Source organism: Callospermophilus lateralis, chromosome 1, assembly GCF_048772815.1.
Source record: "Callospermophilus lateralis isolate mCalLat2 chromosome 1, mCalLat2.hap1, whole genome shotgun sequence".
NCBI classification, from domain to species: domain Eukaryota; kingdom Metazoa; phylum Chordata; class Mammalia; order Rodentia; family Sciuridae; genus Callospermophilus; species Callospermophilus lateralis.
The window spans coordinates 212,470,235-212,487,183 of NC_135305.1; the positions used below are offsets into that span (position 1 = coordinate 212,470,235).

At 48.6% G+C, this 16,949-nt stretch overlaps 2 protein-coding genes across 2 annotated transcripts in view; both read right to left on the minus strand.

Annotated features, from left to right (window-relative positions):
- LOC143642118 (adhesion G protein-coupled receptor E2-like) overlaps positions 1–16,377 on the minus strand; it is a 93,401-nt gene extending 77,024 nt beyond the window's left edge. Inside the window, exons 1-5 of the mRNA XM_077110237.1 lie at positions 16,347–16,377; positions 14,299–14,352; positions 14,006–14,125; positions 13,229–13,384; positions 8,408–8,554 (exon numbers count right to left, since the gene is read on the minus strand). Coding sequence (XP_076966352.1) covers positions 8,408–8,554; positions 13,229–13,384; positions 14,006–14,125; positions 14,299–14,352; positions 16,347–16,377 — 508 coding nt within the window. The remainder of the gene's footprint in view (positions 1–8,407; positions 8,555–13,228; positions 13,385–14,005; positions 14,126–14,298; positions 14,353–16,346) is intronic.
- Positions 612–8,300, minus strand: LOC143400024 (adhesion G protein-coupled receptor E2-like). Its single transcript, XM_076857268.2, has 7 exons — positions 8,229–8,300; positions 8,041–8,118; positions 7,462–7,639; positions 4,807–4,914; positions 4,243–4,466; positions 3,861–4,040; positions 612–1,579 (listed from the first exon to the last, which is right to left on the minus strand). Exons 1-7 carry the CDS (start codon positions 8,298–8,300, stop codon positions 1,571–1,573), a joined length of 849 nt encoding a protein of 282 aa, XP_076713383.2. The 3' UTR covers positions 612–1,570.
- Positions 16,378–16,949: the final 572 nt, after the last annotated feature.

Consider the following 16,949-nt stretch of genomic DNA (forward strand, 5'->3'; position numbering starts at 1 on the left):
AGTAAATGATTTTTCCTCACCCCCCAAACTGCCCTTGATTCATTGGGCCCTTTTCAAGCAGGGGAGTAAACAGACTTGGGTTTGGTGGGAGATGTAAGATTTCCATGTTTTATGTTCTTTTCACTGATTACTGTAACAGTATAATTAAAGACTTCCAAAGAAACAATTCTATCATTGTATTTATGCCTAACCTGCCTGTGTATTTCCTAACCTCTTTTTTACCCAGTGCTTTGTGATGTTGTGGTGAACAGAAGCATGGTGATCTTTGAGACAGCATTGGCTATTTCCTATTGCAAAAGTGATGTATCCCATTGCCTGAAGGCTTAAAAAATGTCAAAAGCAAAAATTCATTCTAAAACTCATGACCCAGAGATAATCATTCCACATATTTAAAAACATGTATCTGCATTTTACTTAGAAAATTGAGAGGATGAACATATTTAATGAATTTTATTTAAAGTAAAAATTCTGATTTAAATTATTTTTGGAATGAAAACAGTATTTTTACCAATGTAGCACAGAGCGTGGGGTTGGGTTCTTTCTCTCATAAATTTAAAGAATATACTTCTATGGACACAAGAGTGAGAGCAAAGTAACAGGATTTATCAGACTAATAAAGAGCAGGGCTCCTCAAGAGGCAGGGGTCCCAGAGAGGGACACTGAAGAGTGGCTATTGTCTAGGGGTTTATATAGATCTAAGGTTTAAGGAAGTCAACCCCTGCCCACTCCTGGGCATGGCACACAGTGTCCATGCAGCCTTCAGTCCAGTCAAAATGTCAATCAGGGATTTTTTTCTTCTTTGCAGAGGCAAGGACCAGAGTCACATAAGTCCTGACTTAAAAATAGCCTTTTTGTAAGTTTCTTAGCAAATATCTGCAGGTGCTGTTTGTACTCACTGCCCAGGAAGTGACTCAGGCCCATCTCCATGTCTGCTCAGTCATATCTCCTCCTCCTGATTTCACTAACTCCATCTGTCATGACATTATCTGGGGATCTATTTTCTTGGTAATTTGACCATGACTTCACCGTTATGAAATATTTAAGTGGAATATGGCATTCTTGGGAGTCTTCCACATCCTGAAAAGTCCAAATCCCACATAGGGCATGCCAACTTCCTTGCAGATACCACAATATTTCCATACAAACCTTTTATTTTTTCTATTCTTCTTTTTTTTTGTTAAAAAGTTTAAAGCGCCTTCAAGTCCTTTTAAATATTGTTGATATGAGCATCGGGGCAGGCTGGTTTTCTTGCTTCTAGAATTTTTGCATGGAAGAAGCCTCATAGGAGGGGCTGCAGTAGAAGAATATTAAACAAAGAAACTGAGGAATTGGGCTGCAGATGGCATCTGGATGTTGAGTTTGCTCAGCAACAGGTCGGGCATGGACACATTTCAGTTCTGCAGGAGTTGAATGTCGATCATGTCCTCCAAGAATCCCTTCACATGGCCAACACCATGGATTTCTTGAAACACACAGCACAGAGTCTTTGTCCCGTCCTAATGGCTAAAAAATGACCCAGTGGCGGTTCAGATTGTCCATGGGGAAGGAGGCTGTAGCTCAGATGGTCTTTCTAATCAGTCTGGAATGATAATTATTTAAAAATGACATATAAGATTGTAGAAAAATAACTTACAAGTTCTGTTTAAAAAAGGAAAGAAGAAATTTGTCATATAAGTAGATTTTAGCTGCTTGGTTTAAAAAAAAGGAATATGAGATGATGGATAAGTTAATTTTCCTTATTACAGTAACCATTTTATTTTCTGTATGTATCCTATATTCACGTGGCACACCTCAAATATACACAGGGAATTTTAAAATTATATCTGTTAAACCTGTTGTGCCTGGGGTATGACCACTGGCAGATCTTAGACACCATCCTGCTCCCTAGTTTTTGAAATGTTTATTCAGCAAATAATAATCATATATGCTTATGGGGTTTAATCTCTCTTTCTTTCTTCCTCTCTCTCTCTCTCTCTCACACACACACACACACACACACACACACACATTTCAAATGAAGATTTCAATCACAAAATTGTCTTGCCAGATGGATTTCTTAGGGCTTGACCAACAGGCTACATTGGATTTAATTTTGCTGATTTTGGTCTTTCTCAGAAGTCTCATCTTCCTACATTTCCTATCCCTTAAGTTACAGAAGATAAGAGCAGGTAAATGTGCTGCAAAAACACACAAAAAATGTATCTTTCAAAAGATGGATCTGAACCAGTTATGGTGGTCCATGCCTGTAATCCCAGCAGTTTGAGAGGCTGCGGCAGGAGGTCATGAGCTGAAAGCCATTCTCAGCAACAGTGAGGCGCTAAGCAACTCAGTGAGACCATGTCTCTAATTAAAATGCAGTGTAGGGGGTGGGATGTGGGTGAGTGGTTGAGTGCCCCTGAGTTCAATCCCTGGTACCTCTCTGCCAAAAAAAAAGAGAGAGATGGATCTGATCTCCCCACTTCAGGGTTTGTGTTGGCTTCTGACCGAGAGCAGGAAGAACATTAAGGAAAGGCTGCCATTGTTATCTATTGCCCATCACCTACTATTAAAGGAAGGAGTGTTGAATTCTCTCTTTCCATATCTTCCCCGTCCCCAGGGAGTTTTTCATTCCTGCATCTGTGGAAGCTCAGCACACTTCTACTATTTTACATGGGCAACTTCACTTGAGCCTTGTGAATGCTGTGCTTCAGAAAATTATTCAGAATTGATTACAAGACAAATGTTTTGTTTTATTAAATGAGCCAAGGAAGGGATTCCAAAATGAGAGGGAGATACTCCAACAACTCAAACCCTGGAGATGCCCAGTTTAAGGAGACACTGGAGGATAAATGACATCAGGGAACCAACACAGCGGTCCAGTGCCCAAGATGGTAAACACCTGAATTTCCCCATCTGATAGCTTCCTATTTTCTAGACAAAAAGTTGATGTTTCTTTTCCTCAATGTGAATATCATTCCTAGGGGCTGTGGTGGAGGGAGGGGGTGGTGAATCTATTCAATTATCTAGAACATGAGGCATATTTTGATGGCTCCATGAAAGAGAAAGCCAATCTATGTAATTGGTGTGATAGTCAAAATAATGACCCCACAGACGTCCACACCCCAAGACCAGGATGAGAGCAAGTGGACAGACAGTGCCCGTGCACATCCAACAGTGTGTGTGGCTGCCAGTGTCCTCTTCCACCTGTCCTGGGAGAGTGGCCAGCTCAGAGCAGGACCCCACTGTGCTTGGGCCTGTCCCCCTTCCCCCAGACCACAGCTTCCCCCCTCCCTGTATGTGAGGTCTCCCCTGCTTCCCCTGGATCCTGCCCTTACCTGGATGGTGTCCTTGGCCACAATTGGCTTGAAATCCCTGTGTAGATTTTTGACTTTTTCAAAGAAGTGGGAGAGACTCTGGGGAGGTGTGATGAGGGGTAATGGGTGGATGGGAAGCTGAGGGCTAAGGGGTGGATACTTGGCCATGGTAGGATTCCCACCTCCCTGTCTTTACTGGGGTGCTCACCTGGCTGTTGACTTCAAGGGGCAGAGGCCTGGTGAAGAAGGCCTACAATCGTCATATGAGAAGAAATGTGGGTGGTTCTTAGGAAAGTAGTGTTTTCCCCTGCTGAAAGCTGCTAAGAGAAGGGAACTGTATTCTGCCTGTAACCAGGAAGTTGGGAGGAGGGCCGTGAGTCCCAGGTGAGACTGCAGCCCTGTCCAATGCAATTATTTCAGCCTTGTAAGACCATGTGCAAGGAACCTATCTCCCCTGTGCTGGGTTGCTGACCCACAGAAGTGTGAGGTAACAAATTTGTTTCACTTAAGCAGCAATATTTGCATAAAACTGTTTTGCAGCAATTGATGATGAAGGTAGCCTCTCACCTGCACATCATAGCTGGCCATGAGGATTGCATGGCTGCTGAGGTGGGTACAGCGGCAGGTGGTGCTGCCGTCTCTGGTGCCCAATGTCTTGCAGCCTGCAGTGGCCCAGTGACCACATCCATTCTGGCCATGGTCCCACAAGACACAGAGCACTTCACGCTTTGGCTCAGAGGTCACCAGCTATAGGAACATCATAGAGGTGTGAGCTAGTCTTTTTGTGCTTGGAGAGTCTGACCCCTCAGGGCTGGCATGGGAAGGGCTGAATTTCCAGGATAGGGGCACTTGTGGGGAAACCCACTGAACCTCAAGTATAAGACGGACAACAAGGGTGTGCCTGGGCCTGTGGCTCTTCCCACATCGTGGTCCCCCACCTCCCACTCACAGGATGGGAGAAGGTGAAGGTAACTGGAGATCTGAGGTTCTGGGTGTTTTTGCGTCTCAAAAAGGCTGAGATGACATCCGAGAGCAGGACAGGTGAGACCCTCAGCAGCGAGTCCTTGGGTGTCCCATGGGGAGCCACGTGCTTCTCAGGCTCCAGGACCAGGGGAGCCTCAGCCAGCAGCTTGTCCATCCCTGGAGTGGAGACCAAGCCCACCACAGAAGGGCCTGCAGGACGAGGCCACAGGTGAGTCTCAGGGTCTCCTCCAGGGCCTCCTCCTTAGATGGCCTCTCCTCCTTTTGAATTGCTGTGTTATAATGATACATAATAGAGGGACTTGCTGCTCCACATTCACACGTGCTCACAACAGAATGAGGCCTTATCACTCCCCAGAATCTCCCCTATGGACGCTCTTCTAGTGACCTTTTCCCACCCACATCACCCTTTAGTCTTTAATTCTGTATTTTTTCACATCCTTGGGCATCTTTCCCACCCTGAGGCCTCTTCCAAACAGTATGGTACTGGTGTAAGGTGGACATCCCACCTTCTCCCCATCTCAGATGTTACCTCTGTGAGCAGATTTCTGTGCCAGATTCCAGTTCAGCTGCATCTTTGCCTGATTCAGATTCAAGGTGACATTACCATCTCCTTGCTTCTGCACTTTTACGGACAGTTCTATGAGTTGTAGGAAGAAGAAGAGTTATGTTAGGAATATATATGTGTATATGTGAATATTCTATATGTACACATATGTCTCATGATATACATGTATTTATTGAACTTCCCATTTACTATAATCACACATATATTCAAGTGTATAAAAGACATGTTTATAATATTTTGTAACCTCAGATTTCATATATATATATATATATATATATATATATATATATATATATATATATTATGTGTACATGAGTGCATACACAGTTGTATATGAAATCTGAAGTTATGAAGAATTTTAACAGTAGGAGCAATTTTGCACCAACAAATTAGAAAACTTAGATGAAATAGACAAATTCTTAGGGATGCAGAAACTACTAAAACTGACTCAAGAAGAAGTAGAAAATCTGAAGAGACCTATCACAGGTAAAGGGATTGAAGCAGTAATGAAAAACCTCCTAAATGCACATCTGAAATCAGATGGTTTTGATTGTGAAATTCACCAACCAAATAGGGAAGAATGAATATGAATTCTTTTTAAACTCTTTCAGATAACATAATAGGGGACACCACATGGTAATTACTGGAGGCCAATATTACTCTGATGCAGAAACCAGATAAATATATCACAAGAAAAGAAAATAAGAGATTTATTGCTTATGAACACAATCTGTAACAAAATATTAGGAATCAATTTAACTAAGAAACTCAGGACTTGTACTTGGAGAACTATAGAGGGTTTTGAAAGGAGACCCTAAATGAAGTGAAAGACACCTCATGTTCATGGATTGGGAAACATTATATATGTAAGATGGAGACACTCTCCAAAGAGATCTAAAGGATCAATGTCATCCCTATCCATGTCCCAACAGCTCATTAACATTATAATTTACTTAAATGGAAAACTCACCTTAAAACTAACACAGCATTGCAAGAGATCCAAGTAGTTAAAGCGTGGCTGAAAAGAACAACAAAGTGGGAGGACTCACACTCCTGATTTCAGAACTGATGGCAAATTAGCAGAGCCCAAAGCAGCTTGGTACTGGCATGAAGACAGAGGGAAAGGTGAGCCCAAAAATAAACCTGCACCTCTGCAGTCAAGTGCCTTTCAACCAGGGGACCAAGACTATTCAATGGGCATAAGAACAGTCTCCAAGGAAAAAGAAGGAAGTGGACCCCTACCTTACACCACACAAACAGATTAACGCAACATAGAACAAAGGCCTCAATCTAAGAACTGAAGCCCATAAGAGACCATGGATTTGGCAATGGATTGTTAGATATGATGTTGAATGTACAACAATGAAGGAGAAAGTAGATAAAGTAGACGTCCTCAAAATTGAAAACATCTGACATTAAAGTGAAACGATTATCACAGATGTGAAAAGATAATCCATAGGATGGAGAAAGCATTTCCAAGTTGCACATCTCATAATGGTCTCCTGTCAAAATAGATGAAAAGCTCTTACAACTCAAAAACCAAAGGACCATCCCAATCACAAATGCACAAAGGATCTGAACAGACATTTCTCCAAAAAGATACACAAATGGCCCAGAGGCACATGAAAAGATGCCAACCATCACCCATCAACAGGGAGATACAACTCAAACCGGCAACGAGACATCGCCTCGTGTACAATAGAAAGGCCTTGATAAAACCAAACATGATGGAAGTAACACTTTTTGTCAAGGCCTTGGAGAGGGGACCATTACACCCCTCTGGTGTAATATACAACAGTGCAGCCACTTTGCAAACAGTCTGGTAGTTTGCCCCAAATTTGAACACAGAACTACCATGGTTACCTGGCAATTCTACTTCTCAGTAGATACTCCAAGAACTGCAAATATTATTCAAACAAATACTTATACATCAATATCTTAGCAGCACTATTCACAATAGCCAAATGGTAAAACCAACCCAAATGTTAATCAGTGGCTGAGTGGGTCAACTCAACACCCATAGGATGGAATAATATTCAGCCACGAAAAGGGATGGAGTGATGCTATGCCATGCTCAACAGCATTATTCTAGGTGGAAGAAGCTAGAGGGACAGGTCACACTTTGCTTTACACTAAATGATAGAATAGGCAGCTCTATTAAGACAGCAAGCAGAGTTAGGGGGTGGGAATGAGGAATGATAGCCGAGTAGGCACTGTGTTTAATTTTGGAGAAAAATGTCTTAGAAATGGAGGTGATGGCTGCATCAGTTTGTGAATGTTATTGATTCCACTGAAATGTCGAACTGGTGGATTTTATTTACATATTCACTTTTTGGTGAATGATAAGTGATGAACTTAAATGGTGAATTTTATGTTATGTGAATTTTACCACAATGAAACAAAGCATACTTAAAAAAGATTCATTTGTATTCGTCCACATTAGTTTTTGAATCCGTTTCTGTTTTGCTACCTAAATGTGTATTATTTGTAGTTTTCTGCCTTTTTCACTGTTGTGATTATTATGTGAATCATGCTGAGGTACAGTGTGGCCACTAGCTCTTGTGGGATCAGAAGAGGATGAGGCAATGAACAGGGGCTGGCACAGACCCAGGGACTTACGTGTGCCTGCAGAATAATTGAAGGTTGCTGTCCCCTCAGGCAGAGCCCTGCTCAGGTGTCTCAGGGCACTCTCCAGGCCTGTCATTAGGTAAGTGGCCACGCAGTGCTTCTGTGAGGGAGGCAGGGTCTCCAGGTCCCCAGGGGTCTCCAGCAGCTCATCCACCTCCTGCATGATCCCCTGGAGGGATGGGGGCACAGAGCAGTTGGACTCAGGCCAGAAGGACCACACAAAGAGCTTGACCACTTAGCCCCACAGAACAGACCCAGACACTGTCCAGTTGGGGATAAAGAGAGCATGGTTTGGGACTCCCTGGGTGGTCCTTTATCCTCATAGATCAGCCCATGTTCGTGACAGTCAAGGATGACCAAGACCAGGATCAGAGCAAGAGGACAGACAGTGCACGTGGGAGTCCAACAGTGTGTGTGGCTCCCAGTGTCCTCTTCCACCTGTCCTGGGAGAGTGGCCAGCTCAGACCAGGATGCCAGTGTGCTTGGGCCTGTCCCCCTTCCCCCAGACCAAAGCTGCCCATCTCCCTGTGTGTTAGATCTTCCCCTGCTTCCCCTGGACCCTGCCCTTACCTGGATGGTGTCCTTGGCCATGGCTGAGTTTAAATCCCTGTGCAGATTGTTGACTTTTTCAAAGAAATGGGAGAGTCTCTGGGGAGGTGAGATGAGGGGTCACAGGTAGGTGGGAATCTCAGGGCCAAGGGGTGGACAGGGTGCTGCCTCAGGGATTCCCACCTCCCTGTCCTGGCTGGGGCGCTCACCTGGCTGTGGACTCCAGGGGGCAGAGGCCAGGTGAAGAAGGGCTTGACTGTGGGGACAGGACAGTGGTTCATTAGGAGGAGTGCAGGTGTGCGTGTGTGGGTATGTATGAGCATGTGCATCTGGGTGTGCATGTGTGTGTGGGGTGGGGGAGGTTCTGGGGTCAGGGTTGGCCGGGTACCTTTGCAGATCTCTTTGTAGAAGCCATTGTGTCTCCCAGGAATTGGCAACCAGCCTGGGCGGCATTGGCACAAGTAACTCCCCCAGGTGTTGGTGCAGGTGGTAGAGCGGTGGCACTTATGCTGCCCGGAGCTGCACTCGTCCATATCTGGGGACATAGAGAGAGAGGTTGGTTCCCACTGAAGCCAGGACCAGTGCTCTACACAATTTGATCTCCACTTCCTTTCCTCCCATTGGTGCCCTGCCTGGGCTGTGGTGCTGCCACCCAGTGACCCACACTCTTGTGTGTGTGTCGAGGAGTGTGCAAGCCCTGGTGTGCCCCAGGCTTGCCCTGTACTGATGCAGGTTGTGAGGCTGCAGAAATATGTCCTCCCAGGTAGTTTTTTGCTGCTGCTCAGGTCCCTCAGGAACCTCCCGTCAGAACCCCTGTTCCTTTCCCAGGACCCTGGTCTTTCCACACAGCCCTCTGGATCCTCTGGCCAAGGCATGTACACATGGCACAATGTGCACCCATAGGGACTTTGTGTCCTCAGAATCTCCTGGATCCCCAGTTTAGCCCTGTGTATCTCCTACATTCATGCACCTTCCCTTTTCCCTCTGTGTCCTTGGCACTAGCATCTTCTCCGTGGATGGGTCCTGGCTCCTGCCCACCCACTGCTGGATTCCACCTGGTCCCATGGATCCTGGAAGCAGCTTTCTTTGCCTAACCACCTTGCCCTGGAAGGAGGCAAATCCTGCTCATGTGTTGAAGTTACTCCTCCTGGAAATCATGGTGTCAGGCCAGACCATGGCAAGGACCAGAGCAAGTTGTGTGGAACTAGCTTTCTTCTGAGTGGCAGGGACATGGCCCCCAGGAAGACCCAAACCTTTGGGCAACTCCTTAAATGGGTGCAGATGTGCTCATCTTTTAAACACATAAGACAAGTCCAGCACCCACCATGTGCCAGGCTCTCTTACAGGCCCTTGTAATTTTCATAATCCTCCTGGAATACACAGGAGGTAGGCACTGTTATGATCACCTTTCATATACAGATGGGTAGACCAAGTTTAAAGAGAGGTAGTGATTTGACTAATAACATACAGCTAACAGGTGGCACAGGCAGGTATTGGACCCAGGCAGCCAGTCGCAGAGTTGCCCCTGACGTTCATGCTACCCTGCTTCTGTGCTGGGCGACAGGTACATGCACACCTGCCTGTCTCAGACCAGGGCACCACTCCTGTAACCAGGGTTCTGCCATATAGATGTCACAGGAAAGGGACTGGCAACCTCAACCCTGATGATGGGGAGGTGGGGGAAGGGCCTCCTTGCAGCAGTTTTCCTCTCATTAATAAAAGGATTCTTGGCTCCAGAAATGAGCACGCAGCCTGGGCTGTGCAGGCAGCAATTGTGCCCTGTATGACCTGGCCGTCTGCAGATTTTCCACAGGGCACTCTCATGGCCCTCATTTGGTGATGTCTGCAACATGACAGGTCAGAGGCTCACCTCCCAAAGTTGTGCTTTCTCTCAGGGAAGAGACCCAGGTGCTCAGCCTGACTCTGCTGTGAGATGTGGACAGACCTAAGACGCCAGGTGGACCTTCTGAGGCCGGCCTTCTCTGGAATTCCCAGGACCACTCTGCTCTCTGGAGCAGAGCCCAAGGACATGTGGGTTCAGATTCTGTGCCATGGTGGGGCCTGGCAAGGGATCTACATCTCCTCTCCATCCTGGAGTGGCAGAGGGAGGCCCAGCCATTCCCTGGACCCTCCCCTCTGGGAATCTTTGCAACACTGGGATCCTACAGGTGGTCTACGCTCAGGGAGAAGGTGGCAGTGATGGCCACCCTTGATGCCTAAGCAGTGGGGGGTGGGAGGTCATGGCCAAGGGCTTCCCAGAGTGACACTCATCATTAACACCTGAGGATAAAGCCAGGTGCTCAGAAACAGAGCAAAGCTGGGCACATCCCATGACTTGACTTCAGAATCTACTGGGAAGCTGTAGTGACAACACAGTGTGGTTCTGTATGGGGACACACACATGCATGGAACAGTGAATAAGAACACCCACCCACAGAGAGATGCTATTCAGGCTTAAAAAGGAAGGAAACTCTGTCAATCACAACAACACAGGTGAACCTGGAGGACATATGTTAAGTGAAACAAGCCAGACAAGAAGGACAAATACCACATGGTGGGTGTCACCTCCACGTGGGACCTGAACAGTCAAACTCCTGGAAGGGAGGGTAGCATGGTGTTTCCCAGGGATCAGGGCAACAGGAGGGGGTTGGAGAGATGTGCATCCAAGGCACAAAATTTCAGGTAGGAGGAGCTAAGTTCAAGAGATCTATTGTTCATATTTATTTATTTTTGATACCAGGGATTGAACCCAGTGTACTCTACTACTGAGCCGCATCCCCAGCCCTTTTTATTCCTTATTTTGAGGCAGGGTATCACTAAATTGCTTAGGACCTTGCTAAGTTGCTGAAGCTGGCTTTGAACTTAAGATCCTCCTGTGTCAGCCTCCTGAGCTTCTGGATCCCAGGTATGTACCACTGGGTCTGGCCAACGGTCTGTATTCTTGAAAATCACTGAGGAATTAGATATGAAGTGTTCTTACCACAAAAATCAACACCTGAGGCATTGCATATGCTAATAAGCTCCATTTAGTCATCCCAATGTGCACACATGTTTCAAAACATCCTTCTGTACCTGATCAATACGTACAACATTTTTATTTGTCAATTAAATAATACAGAAAGAAAACAGGATTATAATCCTGGAGAAGGATGACTGAGATGGTTGTGTAACAGAATGTCCTCAGTGCCACAGAACTAGTATACTGGAACATGGTTAAAATGGTAAGTTTTATGGATGCATATTTCATAACAATTTAAAAACCCTGCCACTGAGCAGCAGAAGAAGAACTAAAGCGAGGTGCTCAAGCAGGTGAGGTGGCACATGCTGTAATCCCAGTGACTCAGGAGGCCAGGGATGTGGTTAGTGATAAGGCCCCAGGGTTAGGTCCCCAGGACCAAAACAAACAAACAACTGGAAAACCAAAAGCCCCAGGTTCCCAGGACCCAGCAGATTCCACCTGCCTTTCCTCACAGCAGCAAAAATGCACCCATGATCGTCCCCAGGAATCCCCCAGCTCCTAGTGTGGCACTCAGAACTGTGGGTGGACACTGACAGCCTTTCCAAGGTGCCCAGCTTGTCTCCGGGGAGTCTTGCTGTCCCCACCCCTGGAGGAAGTTCCCCCTTATCAGAGAGGGCCACAGACATGAAATGAGGAAGCTTCTGGAAGCAGCTCCCAGCTGAGGCCTGGGGTGTTTCCTGGCGTCTTATCTCTCCTGGTCTCTAAACGTGAGGGGAACATGCTCAGGAAGCAGGTCCCCTCTGAGTGCCACAGGGACCCACAGGACAGAGGCCTGAGGTGAATGGCCAACACAGCATCCTCAGAGAACCCAAGACAGGAGTGAGTGACAGCTCATGGCAGATGGCCCTGGGTGTCCCAGAAAGGGGCCAAAGATTCCCAGAGCCCAGAGGATTCCTGGGTCAGGATGAGGCAGGGAGGGCTTCTGGTCTCCTGGACCCATTTTTGCACCTGAGGATGCCCTGCTGGGACCCCTCATCTGGGCTGTGGATCAACAGCAGGACGGGCCAGGACAGGGCTGATGCTCCCTAAGGGCCCCTGTCCAGCCCCCATGGGGCAATCACAGATCCCATGCTGCTCACGGGTGGCCAGTCCAGGCTTTGGACACAGGGAGCTGGTCCTTGCCTCTGACCTTGGCCTTCACACCACCCTCCCTCTCTGTGCTGGTGGGACAGTGGCCTGGAGTGGGCACCACCTGTGTCAGCCAGGCCTTGTACCCTGGATGCCACAGGATACCTCTGTCCCAGTCCTCTGGCTGACACCCCTGGATCTGGACCCAGGGGACAATGCTGAGTTGGACATGGGCTGGAAGCTCCTCATCCCCCCAGACCTAAGGGCATGTGAGCACAACAACTGGGGCCAGGCCCTGTTTAGTTCAGAAGCCATTGCTAACAGCACTTTCTGGGAGCCAGGACCTGCTCAGTGCCTTTGGATCTCATTTCCCTCCTGATGACTCCCCTGTCCCCTACTTTGTTCCCCTGGTGCTGGGGACTGACCCAGGGACTCACACCTGCTAGACAAGTGCTCTACTACTGAGCTATGCCCCAGGCCAGGACTCCCCTTCTGCAGATGGACACACTGCAGCACAGAGAGGTGAGGTGACTTGTCTGAAGTCCCACAGTGAACCAAGAGCCAAGATATCTCTGGTTTTGTTTTTGATTTTCCTGCTCATGCCAGGCAAGGGCTATGCCCCAGAGCCACACCCCAGCCTCTATCTTTGTTTGTAGCTTTAGAAGATAGGGGCTCCTTCCTGTGGTTTTCTTTTTCTTTTCTCTCTCTTCCCCAATTTTCTGCCCTAGGGATGGGGTCTTTCTATTTACCAGGAGGGGTTGGGCTCCTGGGCTCTAGTGATCCTCCTGCCTCTGCCTCCCAACTGAGACCACAGGCACAGGCCACTGGAGCCTGGCATTTTTTTAAACAGAAAACAACAATGATGTTGACACATCTCTCATGTCCACAGGGTTTCCTGATAAGCGCCCTGGCCATCGGCACAAGCAGAGCTGTCAGGATGGGGCCAAGCAGCTGGTCCCAGAGTGCCCTGACCCTCCCCTGCTTCTCGTGCTGGTGACAGGTTCACGCACAGCTGCCCCACCTCACAGTCCAGGTGCTGAGGCTATAACTGGGCACTGTCCCCAGATCAGCTCTGGTGCCCTGAACTGCATGTGGCAGGGGGAGGTGAGGGGTGGGCCTTACCTTGACATGTGTTCTCACTCACATTAGTGAATTTTTTTGCCCCAGAACGGAGCTCAAATCCTGGGAAGCACGTGCAGTAGTAGCTCCCCTGCACATTGTGGCAGTCAGCAAAATATCCACAGGACTCTTTCCGGGGCAACAAACATTCATTGATGTCTGCAACATAATAGGACCAAGGGTCACCTCCCAAACATGTGTGTTCTCTTAGGGAAGAGACTCCTGTCCCCTACCTGACCCCCCAGCTTGGGGTCTGATGTTGAGTTACTATCTTTTGCACAGAATCCTGGGATGCACTGCTGAGGCTATGCTGGGGCAAGCCATTCCTGAAGTTCACACAGTCTGATCTGCTCAACACAGTCCTCTGACTATCTCCCCCAGGGAACAATTGGACAATTGGACATTGTTCCCAGGGAACAATGCCAAGGTAGTGTGTGGGCTACAAGCTCAGTGTCACCCTCCCAGAAATAAGGGCAGGCTGAGACCAACTCCTCAGGGCCAGGTTTTCTCTGTGCAATTCCCTGGTGTCTCTGCCATCTTACTATTTCCTTTCTCTTTTCTGTCTTTGATGATGGCCTTGAGGTCAAAGGCTCAGCCCTTGACCCTACCCATGACCCCCACTGACACTGGGAAATGACACTTTGGATCTCATTTCCCTCCTCATGACTCTCCTCCTCTCCCCCTTTCTTCCCCTGGAGCTGGGGAATGACACAGGGACTCACACCTTCTAGACAATCTCTGATGTGCCTCTACCCTGCCCTCCCACCCAAGCCTCTTTACCATGACAGGTGACCAGGGGGTTGGTGAAGACCTCTAGAGATGAAGAGGCAAACCCCGGCTTGCAGCGACAGGCAGTGGCGTTGACACATTCTGAGTTAGGAGGGCACCAGGGGTTACAGACTGTGGGGGCAAAGACTAGTCAGAGGCTGGGAGGGGGCAATGTGGTCCCCAGAAGAGGTCCCAGGAGGTGGGGAGATGCCCTGAGCCTCCCTGCCCAGGCCTCTCCTCCCTGGGCTGGGGTGCAGGGCCCTCCCAGGCTCTGGCTGTGGACAGGCTGCTCCCCACACACTCACGCTGAAAGTCCCAGGCTCCAGCTCTGGAGAGACTCAGCAGGACACACAGCAGCCCTGAGACACAGAGAGGGCAGGTCAGTGGGCCCAGCAGGCAGAGGAGGCCAGAGGTGATGCACTGCAGGGCAGGGGCTGAGGACCCTCTTAGGCTCGGACGTGGTCCAGTCCTCAGAGGGAGCCCAGGTGGCGCATCCCAGAGGGTCTGGGTGATGGGAAGGGGCCTGAGCCTGGCAAGTTCTGGGCTCCAGCCATGCCTCTCCTGGCCTGTGGGTGGGGGACTGGAGCCTGGTGGCCCTGGTTCAGATCCTGGAGCACAGGCAGGCTGCCTCTCTGCCCCACCTCAGTTTCCCTTTCCGTGGAGTGGGGACAAGATGACACCCATGTCCTAGGGTCACGTGGGAACAAACCCCAGTGTGTCAGGGTGTTTACCACCATTGCTGACCTTTAAGTAGGAAGGGAGGGTTAGGGCCAGCTGTTCTCTCAGGTCCCCTGCCTGGTCTCTCTTGTGGTCTGGCCCTGTCCCCTTCCTCAGGGACACACACCACAGCAGCCACCTGGCCTGCAGCTCTAGCTGGGGCACCTGAGACCCACATCTGCCACCACCACTGTCAGCCCCATGGCCTGTCCTGGGACACCGTGGTGCCCTATTACCCCCCAACAGGAAGGTGCTGTGGGCAGGTGCTGGGCTCAGGTTGGGGGCCTCTCCTGCTGTTCCTGCCTCTCAGCAGCTGCCCCCTTCCGGGGCACATCCTGGGGACCCTCCTCAAGTCAATGGGGCATTAGGTACATGAGCATCTTGCTGTTCAACAGAGAGACAGGCAAGGAGTCAAAGAGAGTCTGGTTCTCAATCCCTAAAATAAAGTCTAGGGGTATTGGTGGTTCCTTCTTGGTCAATTTATCTAATGTGCTGCCCGGACAGCTGGTCCGGCTCTAAACATTGCCATGAGGTCTTCATCAGAAGAGACCCCACTGAATGTGAAGATGCAAGTAAAGCAGAATCCCCTCTCCTGTGTGGGCTCATCTAACCCATGGAGGCCCCAAGAGACCAAGACTGGCCCCCGGAGGAGGACGGTGTTCTGGCCCAGACTGCTTCTGGACCTGAGATGGAACATCAGCTCCTCCCTGGTCTCCATCCTGCCCCCTCCTTCCTGGTCTCCATCCTGCACCTCCTCCCTGGTCTCCATCCTGCCCCCTCCTCCCTGGTCTCAATCCTGCCCCCTCCTCCCTGGTCTCCATCCTGCCCCCTCCTCCCTGGTCTCCATCCTGCCACCTCCTCCCTGGTCTCCATCCTGCCCCCTCCTCCCTGGTCTCCATCCTGCACCCTCCTCCCTGGTCTCCATCCTGTCCCCTCTTCCCTGAGTCTCAAATTTGCCACCTCTTCCTTGGTCCCCACCTGCTACCTCTTCCCCGTGTCTCCATCCTGAGTCCTATTCCCTAGATCTTCATCCTGTCATCTCTTTCCTTGTCTCCATCCTGCCACCTCTTCCCTGGGTCTCCATCCTGCCACCTCTTTCTTGGTCCGTCCTTTCATCCCTTTTTGGGTCTCCATCCTTCCACCTCTTTTCTGGGTCTCCATCATTCGACCCCTTTTCTTGGTCTCCATTTTGCCAACTCTTCCTAGTCTGGATTCTATACCTCTTTCCTAGTCTTCATTCTTCAACCTCTTCCCTGGTCTCCCTCCTGACACATACCCAGTATAGTCTGGACTTCTCAGCCTCTACAATTGCATGAGCATATCCTTAAAATAATCATCCTTCCCTCTTTCTGTATAGTGCCCTATTGGTCTTATTTATCTGGAGAACCCTGCTGCACATGGGGAATATAATGAGAAATCTCTGCTAAGTCCCAAAGTTTTCACTAAGAGTAACTTTATAGGAATAAATTTCTCCTTTGAGAATTTAATTTTTTAAAAAAGAGCTGATATCTTTTAAAAATACCCTCCCTGCTCTCCTTTACAGGGACAGTGACAAAACCAGTCAAAAATAAAGCAAAGGACTTGCTGTGGCTCCTAGCTCCCTTTCTTGCCTGTCACATGTCACAATTCCACTTACCATGGACCAGTCTTAGACATCCGCTCCTCATGGTGCCGAGACCAGCCAGCCCAGTGACGGAGGACGTTTGGTTCTGGTAGGAGTTAAGAATGCTTCCTGTTTAAATACGACTCGTGACGAAGTTGACCACAGAGAGGAAATCACAGTCTGGATGCTTTCTTCCTCCGATCAGTTCCCTGGTTAATTTCTCAGAACTCAGAGGTTTGTTGCCAAATATTTGCTTAGTTTGGGTAATAATCGTGCTGAAGATCTCCTTGGGGGTGACTTCCATCTTTCAAGACAGGAAGGTGGGACACTGGGTATTAGAAGCTCAAGCATGAAGGATCATTCTCCTGGTCTTCTTGCCCCATAAGGACCTTGGTTCAGAATGAATAGACTTATCTATTTATTACCTATTCCTAGACTTACTTGTGTAAATTACATGAAAACAAGGCTCATGATTAAATATAGAACTCAGGGCTTCAGTAGATGGGACAGGAGAAGTCAAACAGCCCAACACATGACTCTCCTTGGGGGCAGGGAGAGAGAGTCTATGTAAGCTCATGCCTTTCCATTTCCCTTCCACCAAAGCACCGTGTCCCCAGCCTGAGACAAGACTTGGCA

Excerpts from the sequence above, each read along its gene's own strand:
- LOC143400024 (XM_076857268.2), bottom strand. The coding sequence starts at position 8,300 with ATGAACCACTGTCCTGTCCCCACAGTCAAGCCCTTCTTCACCTGGCCT. Across the intron at positions 4,915-7,461 it reads CAATTATTCTGCAGGCACAC|AACTGTCCGTAAAAGTGCAG; the intron begins GTAAGTCCCTGG and ends TACAACTCATAG. Across the intron at positions 4,467-4,806 it reads ACAGAAATCTGCTCACAGAG|GCCCTTCTGTGGTGGGCTTG; the intron begins GTAACATCTGAG and ends CTCGTCCTGCAG.